Here is a 19,581-nt window from a genome sequence, read left to right as displayed (position 1 = left end):
AGCATAGGTCTGTTGATATCCACTGAGTCAAATGACATCATACTGGTTTGGGATATAGTTCTAAAATCTTTAGAAAATAATGCTAGACATGTGTTTCCCTAAAATCAAGAAATTTTCTATCTCACATGTTTTTTTTCTTGGCTGTATTGTGGCTGTATCAATGTGTTTGAAGTGCAGCTCAATAGATACAGGTATTCATCTAACAACTGGCTACTTGAATTGGTGGTTAAATAACCCTATGCACTGAAAAGCTTGATTGATTTCAGTCATTATTGTTCCTGAAACTAATAATTTAGCTGAAGGATATTAAGTCCTTGCTGTGACACTTTGGGTTAAAGAGCTACCAGTGATATAAAGCACTCTTTTCTTTTCTGGATCCTTGATTTGAGCCCAATCAGGATTCCTCTATCACAAAACCCCCACATATAAATCAAAAACATTTTGGCACAGTTTGTTGTCTCTGCTTAGCAAATGTATGAGACTAAACTGACACTGATCCTTAATCAGCTTTAATCCATGGAGAGAGAATGATCCTACCCAGGGCAGGAAAAAGGTCATTGGTAGGATCATGGGGAGAAACTAAGTTGGCAGTTAATTTCATAAGCCTGACCTGGGAATAAATGAAGGCCTTCCATTTTCCAGGTAGTCTGTGTATAGAAAAGATCTGCATATAAAAAGTTAGGATATTTTAAGGAGATATTTATGTGTTAAAGCATGAAAAACATGGTATTTGTCTGTTAAAACTTTGATTTCACTTTTAAGCTCTAAGGCTTTATTGTTTGATAGTTACATAATTAACAATAGGATTTTTAAACTCTGGTGTCCTGGCTGTGAATTACAAGGGGTATCAGCAACTTGGGATGGAATAGAATGTATTAAAAATGCTTTGGGGTTCTATAGCTGTCCCCAGGCATGTTGGCCAGTTTCTGTAGGTTTGCAACCACTTTTTTTGTTGGTTTGTTTTTTGAGAAGTGGTTTTCCTTTCCTAGTTGCTATGTGTAAAACCCACATGAAGGAATATTTACAGAGGCCATGATACTGCAAAGGTTCATGTTATAAGCTTCACTTTCTGTGCTTTGGATTATCTCACTGACCCAGGCTGACTCATAATGCATCAGCCCAGCATATGCATAAATGCAGATTTGAAGAAATGGGATTAAACCATGAAAACTAAGAACAAAGCCCACTGAAATTTGCTTTAGACTGTTAAACCAGATAAACAAATTGAATAAGTGAAAATATGTTTACAGGAGATGCTAAAGAGCTTCTGTATGTTGCTTTCCTAGAAATCCTAGGCTGGTTCAAGACCAAATCTTCAGGAGTCTGTTTCCTAGATGGGAATTGAGAGCACAGAGGTATTGGGCTTTTGCCTTGCAGACAAAGGATGAGAAAAAAAGCCCCAACTTTGTTCCTTTCTTCTAAAGTCTTTTCAGGAGAGAACAGCAGTGTATGTATCCCCACTGGATAGAGATGGCTTCTTAGGTCAAATCTCTGTGAAACAGGATTTAGGATTCAGCTCCAGCCTTGATACTGCAATCATCCTTGCCTAGTGCTCTCAAGCCATTGTGTGGGACTCTGACTGGAGTTCTGAAGCACCCACATTCGTGTCCATGAGAACTCCCTTCTTATTTCAGAGTCTGAATATCCAAGTTACTAAAAGAACTGATGTATGTGGTGTTCATCTCATTTACCCATCCTGTTGTAGTCATGCTGTGATGGGGTTTTTCAGGCACTGAATGTTTTCATTATTTACCACTGGTTAAGTTTCCCAAGCAGGTAAAACTGGCTTGGTTCCAGCAGAAAGCTCTACCAAATGCACAGCTTCTCATAAAACTCAAGCAATCATGGCATACATCTTCATTTTATGACAGGATCAGTTTATTTCAGTTGAACCAAGTATCAGTTAGGGACTGATGGAAGAAATACCTATTTTCAAACTACAGAGCCTTGATGAGATACACCCCAGGATAATGAGGGAACTGTCAAAAGAACTTGCTAAACCACTTCCAATCATCTGACAGGAGTCCTGGATAACTGGAGAAGTTCTGGCTGACTGGAAATTAACAAATGTGACACCCATCTATAAGAAGGGTCAGAAGGAGCATTCGGGGAACTACAGGTCTGTAAGCCTAACCTTGGTTCTGGGCAAGGTCATGCAGGAGATCATCCTGAGTGCCATCACATGGTACATGCAGGGTGACCAGGGGATCAAGCCCAGCAACATGGACTTTGGAAAGGAAGGTCCTGCTTGACCAGCCTGATTTCCTATGACAAAGCAACCAACTTAGTGGATGAAGGGGAGGCTGTGGATGTGGTATATCTACACTTCAGCAAGGCATTTGTAACTGTCTCCCACAGCATACTTATAGAGAAAACGGATTGTGGCTTGGATGGGTGGACTCTTCAATGGATAAAAATCTGACTGGATGTTTGGTTAGTCATGACAGCCTGAAGAAGCAGCTGCAATGAAACACGTCCCAACAGACAAGACACACTTGTGGAGAAGTAAGGATGAACAGCCTGATCTTAGATGTCTCATAGTCCTGAAGAAGCTGTCCTGAAGATGTCCTTAAGGCTGTGGATATAGTCTATCTGGATTTCAATAAAGTTTTGGACATCTTCTCCCAAAGCATCCCCCTAGAAAAACTGTCTGCTCACTGCTTGGATGGATGGACTATTCAATGGACAAAAATATGCCTGGATGGCAGGGCCCAGATAGTTGTGGTTAATGGAGCTAAATCCAGTTGGAACCTGGTCACTAGTGGTGTTCACCAGGGCTCAGTATTGGGGCCAGTCCTATTTAAGATATTTATTGATGATCTGGATGTGGGGATTGAGTACACCCTCATTAAATTTGTGGGTGACACTAAGTCGGGTGAGAGTGTTGATCTGCCTGAGGGTAGGAAAGCTCTACAGAGAGACATGGACCAACTTGATGAATGGGCTGTGGACATGAGGTTCATGAGGTACATGAGGTTCAATAAGGCAAAGTGCCAGGTCCTGCACTTGGGACACAAACATGCAGTGCTACAGGCTGGGGGAGGAGTGGCTCAAGAGTTGTTCATCAGAAAGGGGCTTGGAATTACTGGTTGACAACCATCTCAGTATGAGCCAACAGTGTGCACAGGTGGCCAAGAAGGCCAGTGGCATCTTGGCCTGTATCAGGAGCAGTGATGCCAAGAGGACTAGGGAACCGATCATACTCTTGTACTTGGCATTGGTGAAGCCACACCTTGAACTGTGTTCAGTTTTGGGCCCCTCACTTTAGAAAGGCCATTGAGGCACTGGAGCAAGTCCAGGGAAGGGCAACGAGGCTCATGAAAGGTCTGGAAAACATGTTGTATGAGGAACAGCTGAGGGAATTGGGTTTGTTTAGCGTTGAGAAGAGGCAGCTCAGGGGTGACCTCATTGCTCTCTACAACTGCCTGAAAGAGGGTTGTAGAGAGGTGGGAGATGGTCTCTTCTGCCATGTCTGCGGTGAGTGGACTAGAGGGAACAGCCAAAAGCTGAGAGAAGGGGAGACATTAAGAAAAAGTTTTTCACTGTTAGGCTGGTTGGGCATTGGAATAGTTTGCCTGCAGAGATGGTAGATTTGCTATCCCTGGAGGTGTTTTAAGAGGCATCTGGATCTGGTGCTGGAAGATACGGTTTAGTGTTTAGGGGTTCCAGTGGAGTGGTAGGCTAATGGTTGGACATGATGATCTTAGAGGTCTCCACCAATCATTTTGATTCTATCACAGTTCTGGTCCTTGTGATATTTAACACTGTCACTTCAAGCATTCCTGTTATAAGCAAAGAGACAGCACATCATAGGCAAAGCGTGTATGTGCACAGTATTGTGTCCTCCAAGCCTGTTGTGTTGGCATCACTAAGCCAGTTCAGTGAGAGATTTTAAGTTCTACAAGTCCACTTCCATTCCAGAGGCACGTTTTGACTTTGGGCACTTCCAGGCTAGCCCTTGGCTCTGGTTTTGATGTATCCTTCATCACATAACTTTGACAATTTTGTTATTTGCTGACTGTAAAATGCAATGTTCAAGGTAGTATTGGGCAGTTCTATAGGGGCGTGATCAATTTGGCTCTCTAAATGTCATTGTTGTTAAAGAAATGTATCTTTCAAGGACTAATTGTCATTTTTATACGATGGTTTTCACTTCAAGTATTTTTAAGACAGTCTACAAAACACACTTCATTGTCATAGCAGCCTGAAGCATGTTCTTAAAATGAGGAAACTGAGACACAGAGATTTTGTAAATTGCACAGGGTCTCAGAGGACTTCAGTGATAGTTCAGAAAAATTCCAGGCCTTCTGACCTTTTTCATCCTACAGCCTTATCTTTCATGGATAATGATTTTTTCAGCATGCTGATTTCAGTCTTCTTTTGCCTTTACTAAACCCCAGGTATTTTTGTCTTCAGTGAGTAGTGAGATACAGTGGTGAATGCCAGACAGATTGGAGGTGCATACTCATCCTAACTGAGCATGAACACTGAGGTCACAACTCTGACACAGCTTATGCACGGCACATTATGTGCATTCCCTGTGTTTGCATTTTGAGCCAGGGGCCTGCAGATTCCTGGATGTGCTTTATCTTGTGCAGTGACTCATTCTGCAGATTTTGGTGAGACAGCTTCATCACCCAGGAAGTTCAGCACATGGGGTCTAGGTTGCATTTTATATTCTACTTGAAATCATGACAACAAAACTGAATAAATATTTTTTCAGGACTCTTGGTAATGATTCTGGGAATCTTTAGAGATTTTCTGCTAAAGCAAGTATTGACACAGGTCAGAAGTCTCTCCAGACACCAGGTAGCACTGAGGTGATCTCACAGGACAACCTTCCTCTTCAAAGCCTAGCGAAAGATTTTGGAGGCCATTCATTTTTGTAAGCCTCAGCTTCTGGTTGTGCCCAGTTCACAGCTTGATTTTCAGAGTTGCTGAAATCCTCATAGTAACAGTCCCTGAGAGCCTTTTGAGATGACTTTCTAATTGCACACACAAAAAAGTAAATTTTCTGAGTTATTTCCTTTGAAAAAGCAGCTTGGTATTCATGAAATAAGGAAACAGAACAAGGTTTTTTGAAAAGGAAAGAACTAAATATTCAAAAAATGCCAAGGTTAGCAGAGTATAGCATTAGGAAATAGCAGAGAGATTTCTCCCTGAACTTGTGACTTAGCTTTTGAGAAAAATAGCTTTTCTGAAGAAGCCCAGATTGACATTCCACAGCAGCAAGAGAGAAGGTTACTGTTCCTGCTTTATAATGGTATCTCTTTCAATATAGCTTTCCACAGGCATTAAATATCTTACAGTGCATTGTGGATTAGAGGAAAGCAGTGGATTTAGGATATTTTGATATTAATAAAGATTTTTGCAGTATCTCCCATTATGTTCTTATAACAAGTTTGGGAAATAGGTCATACCTGAAACAACTACTAGACAGATGTATGACTGTATGGAAAATGGGATTCAGGAGGATTTTTGAAACTGGAAAGATGTAGGTTACAGGTTTTTATAACAGTCTTACCTTAATTCCTGTAGTATTCAGTAGTGCAACTGGTGGAATACGGTGTGTGTTTGCTGATGCTACAGATAGCACCATGCTAGAATATGCTGCAGATACGTTGGAGAGGGACAGAATCAGTGACCTTCACAAGCTAAGAGGTGTTTGGGGGGCATGGAGAGGAGAATGCTGTTGTTCCTTAAAGAGCTGAGTTGTTCTGTAATTAAATTATGCACAAGGATGGTAAATCACTGGTTAAGCAATATTACTGCAGGAAAATTCCTGGGAATATCATGGGCCACAATGTTTTGTGGGTTAACCTGTTGCATTGTAAAGTGATGCATGAGTTTCATACATATGAAGAGATACAAGGTCTGAAGGAGGTACATCTCTGCTGTTAAAGAGAGAGACACTCTCTAGTCTGAGCTGAAGGACTGTGTCATAAAATTTCAAGAGATGAGCCACTGGATGTATCCAGAGGAAACCAAGTATGGTAGCAGACATGGAGAATGATACCTAAAAAGAGAGTTAGTTGCAAGTATAAGTTATCTGACCTTTGTAGATGGTTGCCCCAAGATTAATTGTATTAACTGCATTTGCAATTAGAGTGTCTCAGGGCGACACACTTAACGTGAATGTGGTAACTGTGTAGGTGTATCAGTTTCCTGTGGCACTGAGGTTCAGAGTTAATTGCATATGACATTAAAAAAGTACTTCCTTTTTTGTTGTGTATTGTGCTGTAAGACAGAGAAAATCAGCATGTGATGAACATTCATGAACATGATGGCGTCAGCACATCTGTAATTGTACTACTTTGGCTGTTTTCACCACCATTCTTGGTTTCGCAGTGTCTCACAGAGGTTGTGACTGTCAGCATGCAGCATGCACAGTTCTTCAGGTGTGGTCGTGTTGTGTGATTTCTATAATGGTGCTGCAGAATTCTCTATCATCATCCTCATACTATTTATGAGACTTAATAAATGATCTGATTGGAATTTTGGTTAATGTGGACAGGGAACAGCAGTCATTTTAAGGGGGTCTGGTTTCTGATCCCATGCTTTGCATTAGTTTATAAGCTTGTAATGGAAAAAAATACTCTGGGGCTTTTTTCTGCATGTATGTTGCTTATCATTTCTTTAATTTGAATTTCTTTTGCTAGTGCATTGATGTTTTTTTCTCCTCTTCGGGTCTCTCATATTCTCACTGCCTGTTCCTCACAAACTGACATTTGTCCTCTGCAAATGCTGTCAGTAAACTACTTATCCATTGACCAGATCATTAAGGAATAAGTTAGCCATGATTTTAACATGGAGCTGGACTAGAATCTTAGGCCAGGATTCATTTAGGCACTTATTCAAGTTAAGGTCCAAAGGTCATGTCACTTAAAGGAGCATCATCTTGAGAGGTGGTTTAATCCATCCCAGAAATGATCAATTCACCAGCTGTGTTCAATGATAATGTAGAGATTTTACAATAAAATTTTAAATTTTATTATTATTTTAAATTTCATTATTATAAATTTATTATTTTAAAATTGTGATGAATCTAGACCTTGTTCTTTGCTGTTAAGAAAACCAGACTATCTAATCTAATCTTGATCTTCTTTCTTTGCTTCCAGACTCCGTTGTAACACATTGCAACCTTTCATTTTAGAGCTGTTTAGTTCCAGCCAGTTTGTTGTGTGATATGTGAAAAGGAACTTTTAGAAGACCTGTAGTTTTTGTCATCTGATTGTGTTTACTGAAGAACTTATAGATCAGTAAAATGTTATTTTCCTTTGTAAAATCAGTAGCAATTAGACAGTATTTTCTACTCCCCAAGCCACTGGACAGGGTGATTCTTGGATAACAAGATTGTCATCAACTCAACAATTCTCCATTTAGGTTCTTTAAAACTCTTAAATATACCTTCTAGCCCTGATATATTCTGTATTCTCTACCATTGCTACTTCTTGATACCTCACTACTCAGAGAGAAATTCTTATTGCCAGAGAAAAAATATAGAGAGCAGAAATCTCCTGAATGTATTAAACAAGAAAGTTAGATGCCATAAAGGAAAGTAATTTAGCTTCCAAATAGTGTAACTATCTCATTTAGCTACTCCCTTAGCCTGTACAAATTCTGTTGTAGGCATCTTGTTTCTGGTATACCTAAGGAATATTTTATTGTTTATTTTTAAGTCTTGTAATGTTTGTTCTTGGAAGCCTACTTTTGCTCTTTGCAATTTCCTCTTACTTAACGCCTGCTGAAGTTTAAGTTCCTGTTTATTGGTTTCCCTGGGATCATGTTTCCAAAATTTGAAGGATTTCTGTTTGGTTGAAATAGACTCTTGAACCTTGCCATTCATCCGGTTTAGCTTAATCCTGCCTTCCTGGTTCCCTTTCTTGCACAGTACCCAAGCATTCAGAGATGGTTCCTTCTAAAGTACTGCCCTTACTGCCTTTGCTGTCTTACTGTTTTACTTTTAAGATCTCTATAACAAGTCTAAGTTTACTAAGTGTGTGAATTCCACTGCATTTCTTACTAGTTACTGAAGAAAAAATGCATAAGCAACTCAGAAATATAAGCAGAACTCACCAAGAAAAAGAGATAGGACAGAGGAACCAGTAAGATGGTAGAAAACTGAATGGAGAACCCTTTGCCCAGCAGAGTAGGATGGGACCAGCAAATGTGGTGGATTGTCTATATGATGTCACATCTGCAACTCAATTTTGTCTTGACTGGGAAGGAAGAACTTGCACTAGCTGTGTTCAGTGTTCAATTGAAGAAGACAGAGCTCTGCAGGTGTGTAACTGAATTGCATCTTCTTTGGCTGGCTCAGTAGATACTACTTGCTAGGATTTTTTTTTCACTTGAGAGCACTGGTTTTGTCTTTTAACATTTGATCTCCGGCACCATCACTCATCTTTCCATTGGCATTCTGTTTCCTTAGAGCACTGCTGGAATTCAGCCAACTCCATGTTTTGGTTGCCACCAAAGACCTATGTGATTGCCATTTCCTCCCCTATCTCACAGTATGAGAATGTTTTACTCCTGTCTCAAAGTAACATCAGATCTAACACTGTCATTAACTGTTTGTGTACAAAATTTCACTGCTTCAGAATTTTAAAATTGTCAAAGCCTTTCCATTTTGTCCTGTTTTTCAGGAGAAGATTTAGTGTTTTAAAATGCTTTCAGTCATTCTAGGACCTGGAGGTTGAAAAGCTTTAAGGTAATTCAGCTGCTCAGGGTCTTCCGCTGTTTTTGCAAACTAGTGGCAAAGGAGAATATTGTCCTACATTCCCACATGCGGGTAATGGATGTCTCTGTGATCCTCAAGCATGGATACTACAGGTTGTGAGGTCAGGAGAGGCTTGGTCATCTTATTAATCCAGTAAGCTGACTGGGCAAAAGAGTAAAGGGTGCAAGAAGTGCTAATTCTTTGGCTAGCTTCACATTTCTTCAGTGCAGCACTGATGTCAGAAATGGATAGCCCTTACTAAAACTAGGTAAGTCTGAACATCCTTTGGAGGTTCTCTCAGATACATGACCATCAATGCAACATTGATGGTCATGTAGCAACTCTTGATTCTGTAGCTGAATATATGAAGTTTGTTCTAGCAGCAAAACTCATAATACTGCAGGTAAGTGCTTGTGCAAAGTCAGGTTTGGGACTGTGCATTGAGCTTCTGTGGGTTCTGTTGTAACAGAAGCCAGGCTAGGTAGACACAGTGTGACCCTTCTGTGTCAAAATGTTTAAATTTGTGAACATTCAGACAACCAGGCAAATCATCCCACTTTTCAGAAGTGCCTAGTTCCCAGTGGGGCCTAACATACATGGGACGTGCCAGAACCCAGCGCCTCATAAAATTAATTAGGCATCCAAATGTTAGACTCGATCATTTATATCTCTGAGACAGTATCTTGCAGACCAACTCACAGTGAATTACACTGAGTCATTTTTAATACTTTGCATTCCAGAAAGGTAAGGCTTAGACATTTGGTGTCCAGGCCAGTCCTGGCTAGGTGGGTGCCACCAATATTATGCAAGACTGCTGTTTTCAGTGATACTTGTAGTTGCAATTATTTTTGTTATTATTTGTGTTAAATATTTGAATGACTTTGCATATTGGGATGTCAGTAATTTAATCGTCTAAAAGCATGTGGTGAAAGCTAGTCATCCAAGTTCCTTCTCTGGTCAGGGGAGAGAAAGAGTCATCACCATGGGCTGATACATAAGTGTGTAAGATAGATGGGTAGAGTTACATTACATAGGTGTCTTTCCCTTTCCACTAATTATTGAATTATTTAATAAGAGGTGACTTAGTTTAGTCTTTATGCCTTTTTAATCATTTGTTTGGATGAGATACATTCAGCTGTTTCTGTCAGTGGGATTCTTCTCCATGGAATTGCCAGGATGATGGTTGCTCCAGTTGCCCTGCCTTTTTGCAGGGTTGGGCCCATATTGTTTTTTCTAAAAGATTTCCTGTGCACTTACATTATTGCATTTTTCTTTTTCTGCAGCCAACATCCTGTACATGGCAAGCCAAGAAATGATCAAGGTGGTGGAGAGAGACAGTACAACCATAAAACAAAACCTAAAGAAGGTAACTGTTTAATCTTCAGAGTTTTCACAGGAATCCCACATGTATAAGGAGATGTTACATCCAGTTATATTTGTGCAAAACCAGAATTTCAGCAGGCTTGATTCTGGTTTTATGTGAGTCTCATTCCAGCTACTTTAGAGAAGCCATTGGGTGTCACTGATCCTTAAAATGTTGTGATCCACACCTTTGTAGATGGAGCATTCACTGCTATCAGATGTACCAACCTATCTGGTGTGTTTTCCTTGTTGGAGGAGAAACAGTCTGTGTTCTGGCTGAACCTGAGATGTGGTTCCCAGTGAGGCCAGTAGTTTCCTGGGGTCTGATCAGACAGCCAGGACACAAGCGCAGGCTGATGGACCAATTCCTCTGACTTTGCTGCTGCACAGGTCAAGCAGAACACTTACCATCCGTGTTGTGTGGTGTCAGTTAATATCATGGGGTTCTCCAGGCTCGATTTGTCCATGGTGTCAAAGCATAGTAGAAAGGAGAGTCAGCAAAATTATTGTCCACAGTTTCAGCCATTGGGATGTAGTGTAAGAGAAATTCCTCAGAGGCTGGTGCTACTGTTGTACAGGTAAATTAATTTTTTCAGGGACCTTTCTGCACTGAGCCTTCTCATCTGTTTGTGTTTATTGCTGAAAGAGGTCCTGTAAAGTTTTGGTCTGGACTGATAGCATTCTCCCACTCACTTCATAGAGCACAGTTCAAGGGTTGGCACAGGTCAGGAACTGTGCCTAATTGGAGTTCTGTTGTGGTCACCCTGGATGCTGAGATAATTTAATAGTGTGGCCATGGTCAGACAATTCCACATGGCTTATGAGCCAGAAAACTGTCACATTTAATAAACTTTATTGGAGTAGCCTCTGTGTGAGTAGATAATCAGTAGAATGTATTATTCTACTGTGTCCCTTTCCTTCCCTCCATTTTTTTGTATCATCCCTGTCTTTTGCTGTAAGAATGATTCCAGCACTTTGCACTGGCAGAGATTTTCCTCAGAGAATGGAATTTTCTAGGACAAAGGTCCCAGATCTCTGTAAAATTACTTCGTGCCTTTTAAATAGATATGGTGCAAAGTTCATTTCATGAATCAGTCTCTTTTTTTGGCTGAAAATAGATTTATTTTTTATTTATCCCATTTGCCTTCTCTGCATTGAAACATATGTTCATAATGTAAAGTTGAAATAGCACATGTGAACAAGAATCCCTGCACTGCTCCTGGCATGCCTGGGCTGTCACCTGTTTGTTGCAGAGCATTCAGAGTTCGGCACTTTGCAGGGACTCTCAGTGAAGAGACTGAAGGGCTGATCTTGCAGACTACGAATATGTTCATTGTCTTAAACAAAACTTCCCATGGGTTGATCCAAAGCCCAGTGAATTCAAGGAAAATGGTTGATTTTACTGACTGAATCACCCTTCTGAGTGTCAGGGAGCTGGAGTGCCTGCCTGTTCCCTGACAGAAAGGGAGCCGTGAGTTGAGGGTGACCCCACACAGGCAGTGCCCTCAGCAAGCAAGATCCAGTCCCACAACACCCAAGCAGAGCGAAGTAACAGGGTCTGCTGACACTTCCAGAGAAGACAAAGCAATGAGCCAGGTCCAGTGTCCCTTCAGAGAAACAGTCAGGAGCAAAAGGGGATGGGGGCCAGAGACAGGAGTGGAGACAAGGCTACAACATGGGTCCAGAGTCCATCCAGGAGGGATTGTCAGACATGCTGGAAGGCAAACTGCAAGGTGGGAGCCACCCAGGCAACATCTGGGTACGATGTGGGTCCAGTGTCAATCTCGGACACAGGGCCAAGGCCAGGGCCAAAGACAGATCCTCAACAGTGTAGCTTGAGGGGCAGAGACTAAAGGCCAAGGCCAGAGCTGTAGACCCTGGACCCATACGTGGGAAGTGTGAGTCAGGTCCAGGCAAGGAAAATGAGGATAATACTGCAGATCACCCTGTTAACCAGGGTACGAAAGTGAAGAGTGTGCAGGAGCAGGACTTCAGGTGCTTGTGGAAATATTAATAATAAGTACACATACTTGAAGTTAAGCATAAAAGCTTTGTTGGATGGTGACAGTGGTTGTGACAATCAGCTGCAGCTCCAGCAACTTCAGGTGGACCATCAGATGCTTCACAGTGCAAAAATACTGATTTCTTGCACTGAATGAAGGCCCATAGCCAACAGTAAGAGTTTGCAGGTGTCCTGGTCTGTTCCATCTGTGCTTTTGTTGACTCTGTCAATCTAAGCATAGCCTTGGCAGACAGGACCTGGTTTAAACCTGTGTTAACTTTCTTTTATTGATTCTTCTATGTCCTCATACTTTTAAAGTGGCAAGCATACTCAGGAAAACAAAAAACTGAAGCAAACTTATAGGCAGTTGGCAAACTGAAGAAAAAGCAGGTCTAAAATAAAGCAAAATGATTCTCTTTCTTCATCTTCTAGTAATTTCTGGGAATGTAAGAATTAAGGGAAAAATTTTGAGTTGGCGTAATGTTAAATTTGAAGAGTATTGACAATAAAAATGGGCTTAACTTATAAAGGTTGGAAGTTTATAAAAACAGGAACTATAGTCCAAGTTGCTATAGAACTGGCAAGCTGTTGCTTCAAAAAATTTATGCTATTTAGTAGTCGCTGTGATCACATGCTAAAAGCCAATCTTAACACCTGACTTTGCCAACTGCTGTGGAATAGAAAAGTTATTTCTGGATCTTATTTTCATTCTGTGATCTGAAGAAGAAAGAAAAAGAGACACAGGATTATTCCAATCTTTCCACGCCCAGATTTAACTTTAATTAGTACTAGTTAGGGACCAGGAGAAATTTTATCAACAGACCCCAGATTTTTAGTCTAACAATGCTAATTGCTTGGATTTGTGTTTGAAAGAATGGGAGCTGGAATATTATTTGGATAATTAAGTTTTTCACTTGTATTCTTCTAAAGTCAGAAGCTGTGCACATTAAATAGCAGTGGAACTGCATGAGGAGAATGGAGACCTGTCTTCTATCAAAGTAATATATGATAGAGCCTTTAAAACATTGGTTGTAAAGCTCTTTGTCTGGATCAAGCAGTACGGGAATGTACAGGAATGTGAGCTTCTTATTGCAGTGACATGGGGGGTTGTGATAAACCAGAAAATCCAAACAAATAAGGTAGGGGATACTGATACAAAATTTGCTCAGCTTTGGTGGTTAATTATTAGCTGATCATGTCTAAGAAAGCTGAGCTGTGTTCTTTCACTGTAATAACACCAACTCCCTTTCCTAACAGAAACTGCAGGCAAAGATACTACTGAACTAGAGGAAGTTTATTCTAATTCCTGCACAAAAGGAAGTGGGTGTAATTCTGTGTTCTTAAAAGATGGATCAGCACTGAGCATCATGGAGCTTTTACAAATAGAATAAAAATTTTAAAAGCAGCAGGAAAAATGGATGTGTTGGGCATTCACTAGTGTGCCTGGAATGGACAATGGTATTTCCATATAGAGATTCTCTACAGCACTTAGCGTTTCAAGTCTGCGTTGTGCCCCATTCATTGCTGTGTTTCAAGATTTAGCCTTATTGACTCTTCTTCTGTCAAATAAGCTTATAAACCTGTTACAATAAATATATATGAAGAAGGTATTGCATGAAATGGTAAAACTAGGGTGCTTAGAGAGGAAATTCTCTTTTAAAAAATCACCCCTTGGATTTTGTATTTATTGAGATATATTTGGTTCATTACTCCATGTGTAATACACAGTATTTGTATTTTGAAGTATAGGATCTCCTCCAAAGCCCTTTTGAATCCATTGTAGAGCTTCCACAGATTTCAGGAATTCTTGAATCAGTGAACTTTAGGTAGTGGTTCCTAATTTTTTAAGACAATTAAACCACCTCCTCCAACTGAAAATCCTGATTCTTTTGGTTAGCATGTCAAATAAATAAAAAAAGGTTTATATGCTCCTTGAGTTTAGTTTTGCTGGTGGTCTGGTGTAGCAGTTGCATTGATTGCTAAGGAAAAAGACAGGAAACATCTGAAGGAGAGATAAAAAGATGTTAAAAAAACCCAAACTGTTGTGTGAGAAGAAAAGTATAAACTGGAAGTTTATGGACACATTAGCCTATTTTCACTCAGATTGTGGAAGTCTGTATTGTGGGTGACTTGTAACAGATGGTTAGGTGAGGAAGAAATTCAGTTTTGAAAAAATTAAATGAATGAAGTATATGTTTGCTACTTCCTGCTTATTTCAATGGTGTGTTTAGAATTTAAAGTCATGCAGGTTTATATTACAGCAAATATCTTCTCCAAGAGTATCAACTAAACAGTGACATGCAGAGATTTAGAATAAAAGCTAAAGAATGAAGTATTTCCTTTCCACAGAGAATTGCTAGGTTTTTCTTTTGAAAAATTGTCTTTGCTTGAGAATTTTTTTAAAACTGAGCAACCAAGAACTATTTTGACCCCTGAGGGAGCTGTTTTGATGTTGCCCAGTGGTTTTGTTTGAGTCTTTATAGACATCCATGGGGGTTTGGTAATTACTCCCAGTGTGAGGGGCATGATCTGAAGATACATTCTTAAAGGAATATTACAAATACTTCGCCTGCCCACAGCGTGAGTGAGATGCTTGCCTACATTTGTGAAAAACCTTCCAAACACTCTCTCTGAATAGGTGCAAAGTGCTCTCTTGAGCCAAGAACACCTCTTTTTTTGGCTGGTCTCACATCCTTTTTGGCCTGTGCTCCCTGGAGGTGCAGAGTTGAAGCCAGAGAAGTTGCACATGTGCTTAGGGATTTTGGTGCCTGTCTCATTTAGTCACAAGAACAACCTTCTCTTTGAAGCACCCAGAATTCCTAATCGGGGATCAGCTGCTTCTCTCCTCGGTGGAAGAGGATCCCAGTGAGCATTTAAAAACTTCAATGTACCACAATATACTTACCTAGAATATTTTGCTTGTTCTGTAACTGAGCTCTTCTGTCATCGTTCATGCTGTGTGGTATTCTAGTAAAGAAGCGATGACATGAATTTCCAGAAGTTTCAGAGTGGTTATAAGATGTGTGCTGCACACAATATGCAAAGAGAGCAATATTTCCCCAGCCTTCTGAAGAATATTTGAAAGTTATAGCCAATCCCTTACTAACCCTTGATAGTTTCCCTGCTACTGAGCACAGCAGTGGGCAACATTGGCCTTCATGGCCAGATGCTGATCCTGCCATTGTGAGAGATGTGACTGATTCATCACAGATAAAGACACTGAATGTAGACAGTGTCAGGCTGATATTCAGAGGGAAATACTGTTTGCAGTAAATACTGTTGGAAGAATCTGGCCCAGTCATAGTATTGTTTAAACAGTGGTTTCAGGTCTGTTTGTTTTTATTTTCATATTTATATAGACTTGACTTCTGAAATATCCATGTTCCTGACACATCTAAATATATACCCTTGAGATGCTTTTAAGTCTTTAAAAGTAGCAGAGATAATATAAATAAGTTAATCACCCGGATTTGTTGATAAATCCTGTGCGTCCTTTTTAAAAGCACATTTTTACTTTGCATTGAGTTTGAGCCATCATTATCTGTGAGAAAGTGGAAATAAAAGTGGCCTCACTTGATCTCATGGGTTTACATGCAGAGTAGCTGGTAGCATTGCTAACAAACTGCAGCAGAGTTAAAGAGAAGCCCTTTTCCCTTCCTCCTTTTACAAAATTTTCAGTCAACACTGGTAAAGGCATGACAGCCAGGACCCTGCACCCTGCCCTTTTGGTAGAACACCAACAGTGTACCTGACACTGGGGTGAGGAGTGATACACCTTGAATCACTTGCAAAGTAGTCACTACATCTGGCTGTGACTCTAGCCAGACATCCTCATTTCTTTGACAGTAAAATGTTTCTCCATTCCATTTCCAGACAGGGATGCTAGTTTTGTTTGTTATTTATGTTGGTTTAACAAAACTGGTCATCATTCTTATGTTAAATAAAATCATCACAAATACTTGAACTACTACATTATGCCTTTACTACAAGCCCTTACAGATCAATATTTAAAACTAGCATTATGTACCCCTAATTGTCAACTGCTGCTTCCCAAAACAGTCCAGCTGAAAACCTTTGGCTGCACACTGCCCTTGGAACATTGAAAAATCCCAGTTCTGGTAAAACAAGCTAAGAAGCAAGTTCACAAGACCTTGCCATCAAACTGGCTGATCTCAGCCTTGTCAGAATCATGAAGGGGGAGGGATGGTGTCTTAGAGATCCAGATCCCAAATCATTTAGGGCTTCCTAGGGCGATGCCAGCTCTTTGAATTCCCATAAACTGGTAAGTAAAGCCAAACTACAACTGAAGCAGTTAAAAAAAAGTGTGGCCCAAACCAGTCTGTTCCCATGTTGTTTATCATATTCTTTTGGCAGGATAAGGTGGAGACACTTTCATAATTCCAGAGAAGCTAAGTCATATTCTGTAAACCTTGATGAAACTAAAATTAATTCTGGGCTAGGGCCTTTTAAACTAGTCTTCATCCAAGAACAAATGAAAGTATTCAGTGGTTACTGCTGAGAGCTGTCACCCAGAGAGAAGCTGCTGTGGCAAGCAGTGATTGCATGTGGGAGCAATGCTGATAAAATGTCAGGGTATCCCAGGCAAGGATTTCAGCAAGGACACTGGTACAGTCTCGCTATTGCACGTGTGCCGCTCGTTTATATCCACAGAGATCAGTCCTTCGCTCTTTCCCATCAGCTGGAGTGGTGCCTGCCTGTGTGATGAGATCTTAAAGTTGTTATAACATGCACCAAATTCCAGAGAGATAGAGGAAACTCAATTAATATGTTTTAACTTTCTGGCTTTGTTTTTCAGTGCTGCCCTATGACAGTTACGGAAGAGGCATAAAAGAAATCTCTCTGTAATTTATACTTCTGTGAACTGTCATGCGTACTATAACAAGTGCCAATGGAGTCAACTGCAGGAAATCTTTATTATTTTCTTAGAAACTCTTTAAAATGTAAACATCCTGTTGATACAAATCTCAGATTCTTCTGATGTTTACTTAGCAGCTGCCATCATTGTGCAGTGTCAGAGTACACATACCATATTACAGGGTACAAGGCTGACAGAGCCCTATTCAGACTTGTGTTTTATTTTTCAGAAGCTAAGGATGAAAATACTTCTGAGCCATTTAATGGTAAATCAACTTACAAGAATTTTGCTGTTACTTTAAAGCTATTTGAAACTTTGAAATTGCATAACATGGTATTGAAATGGCTGGCAAAGACAGCCTACAACTCCATTCTCTGCCCTCATCATCCGATGCTGAAAGAGGACGTGTTTTAGTCACTCACCACAAGCAGGATGTTGCATCAGGACTCACACAGGCTTTGTCACGCCCAGTAGTAGCTGCCATTTGCCTTCTGAGACAGGAATACCTGGAGTCTCAGCATTCAATACTATAAAAGAATAAAAAATAATCCTCTTGCACTCATGGCAAAAAAAGTTAAAAAATGCAAATATTGAAAAGTTTAAGCCCAGAAGAAAAAGAGAAAGAGCCTTCTATTTATTGTTTTGTGAATCTATTTATTTTTAAGCTAGTTTCATTATTTTGGGGGCCTGACTCACCATTTCTGAATGCTTAGATTGGCAGCAGTTTTCCATTGCTGGTGCAGTGGTTGTGCTGACTCAGGATGTCTTTACAGCCATGCACCGTCCACAGGAAAATACGCACTTTACAGATCCATGCAAACCATACAGTGCATGCCAGTGTTCCCTAGCACTGATGGAGATCCCATGTGCCTCTGGTTACAAATGGTTCATTAATTATACCTGCCTGCCTGCTGCAATAGCAATCCTCCTGGTGTTAAAATGAAGATGCGATTTGTGTTCTGGAAACTTTTGTTTAAATATGTCTAAAATTATTCTGTCTTAATATATTAGGAGAGTAGGTGGCATTCCAAAGTCTGTATTTTTTGTGGCTGTGTGTGGCACAGGCACAGAGCACAGACATTTTGTCCTGCAGAGGGAGACCATCAACTCCACAAATGTCAGGTTCTGTAGGCCCTGTGTCAACATCTGGATCACTGAAAATGTACACCTATTTGCAATCCTGCTCTAATGCATAATCCATTAATAGGGAAGCATTTTGAAAACAATGCTGAATTCTGTTGGCAGTTTGCAGTTAAGAAACATGTATGTCGAAATTTTGGGTGTGCAGGCGTAGGCACATGGACAGAGTGCACACACCGACACCTGCACGTGATGTAAGCAGACAAAATAACTGCCCAAGCCTCCTGTTTTAAAACTGTTCTTAGTTGGTTACAATGTACCTAAACTTTAGTTGCATATATGACACAAGTATCTGTCCTACCTTGACTGTTTTTATTTCAGTCCAAAGGATTCTACAATGTCTACAAATAAGGCTCAGGGGAAAATGCATTGTTTTCTCATGGTAACAGTTCCTAGCTTGGAGAAGGAATGTTTTCAGTCCAGTGTAAAGGAGACATGAGCTGAGCTAGTATAGAGGGGAACTGGTGAGTGAGGGGTAAACAGAGAGGAGGCAGGAAGAAACAAAGGCTCTGTTTGCTTGGCCAGAGGAAGGCTTCTGGTGCTATATGCAGTGTTGGATTGGAGCTACCCAAGCAAGACTGGCATATGAGATACAAGAGCTGCCTGTAGCAGCCCTGGAGACCAAACAGGGTATCTGGCATATCAGTCTTAAGTTGCATGAGGTCATAGAACCATTTAGGTTGGAGAACAAGATCATCAAGTCCAACTGTTGTTAACCTAACACGAGCAGATATTTATGTAATGGGCCTCTGAGTTGTGCTTTATGAGTTCACTTGTAGGGATCTATAGGTGCAGCAGGCATTAGAGATGCAGATGACCCCATCAGAGTCAACAGAAATCTATTGAAGAAGTCAAGGTGGAATTTGGCCCTTAAACATGGACCTCTGGCTCAATTTTTGGCACTGTGGAATATCCCCATCTGGCCTCCAGCTGTTTTGCCAGGAAGTTGTGGGTTTCCTATAAAATCCGTCATACTTGCCAGTCTCTTGAAGGTGCTTCAGATATCTAGAAGATCTCAGATGGCAGTACTTTAGCAATGGAGCTCTTATTGGAGCCTCAAGTGCAGATTCACTCACCTTACAACAGATACTTGCTGTGTCAACTGAGAACTTTCTAAGCACTGATGCCATTATTGAGCCTACCCTTCCTGACCATGTGGTGGAAATTTGGTGCCTGGTACACATGTAAGCACCACAGTGCACTTACCTGTATTTGGATGTTTTTATGCTGAACTGAACACAACCCTGAGACACTAGGAAAAACTGATAGTCTGACAGATGTTTGAGAAGCAGCACTGGGAACAGATGTTCTAGAAGAAGCAACTAGGGTTGGAATTGAGACTCAGAATGAGGTGGAGAAACCAGAAGACTAAAATTTGGACTTTGGAGGGCAAGAATGTGGGACTAGAATAAGAAGCAGAAGTAGTATAAATTGGAAATGACAATGTAAGAAGCCAAATGGGGCATAAAGAAGTCTTTAGAC

The 19,581-nt window shown here is 40.5% G+C and overlaps 1 protein-coding gene across 1 annotated transcript in view; it reads left to right on the top strand.

Annotated features, from left to right (window-relative positions):
- Positions 1-19,581, top strand: part of LOC103806383 (UPF0554 protein C2orf43 homolog) — a 37,421-nt gene that overhangs the window by 14,280 nt on the left and 3,560 nt on the right. The window contains exon 3 of the mRNA XM_009079069.1: positions 10,003-10,085. Within this exon, the coding sequence (XP_009077317.1) occupies positions 10,003-10,085 (83 nt within the window). The remainder of the gene's footprint in view (positions 1-10,002; positions 10,086-19,581) is intronic.

The sequence above is a fragment of the Acanthisitta chloris genome, unplaced genomic scaffold, assembly GCF_000695815.1.
Source record: "Acanthisitta chloris isolate BGI_N310 unplaced genomic scaffold, ASM69581v1 scaffold34607, whole genome shotgun sequence".
In the NCBI taxonomy this organism is placed as follows: Eukaryota; Metazoa; Chordata; class Aves; order Passeriformes; family Acanthisittidae; genus Acanthisitta; species Acanthisitta chloris.
The sequence above is the reverse complement of the archived record's forward strand: the minus strand, read 5'-3'. Positions and strand labels throughout refer to the sequence as shown.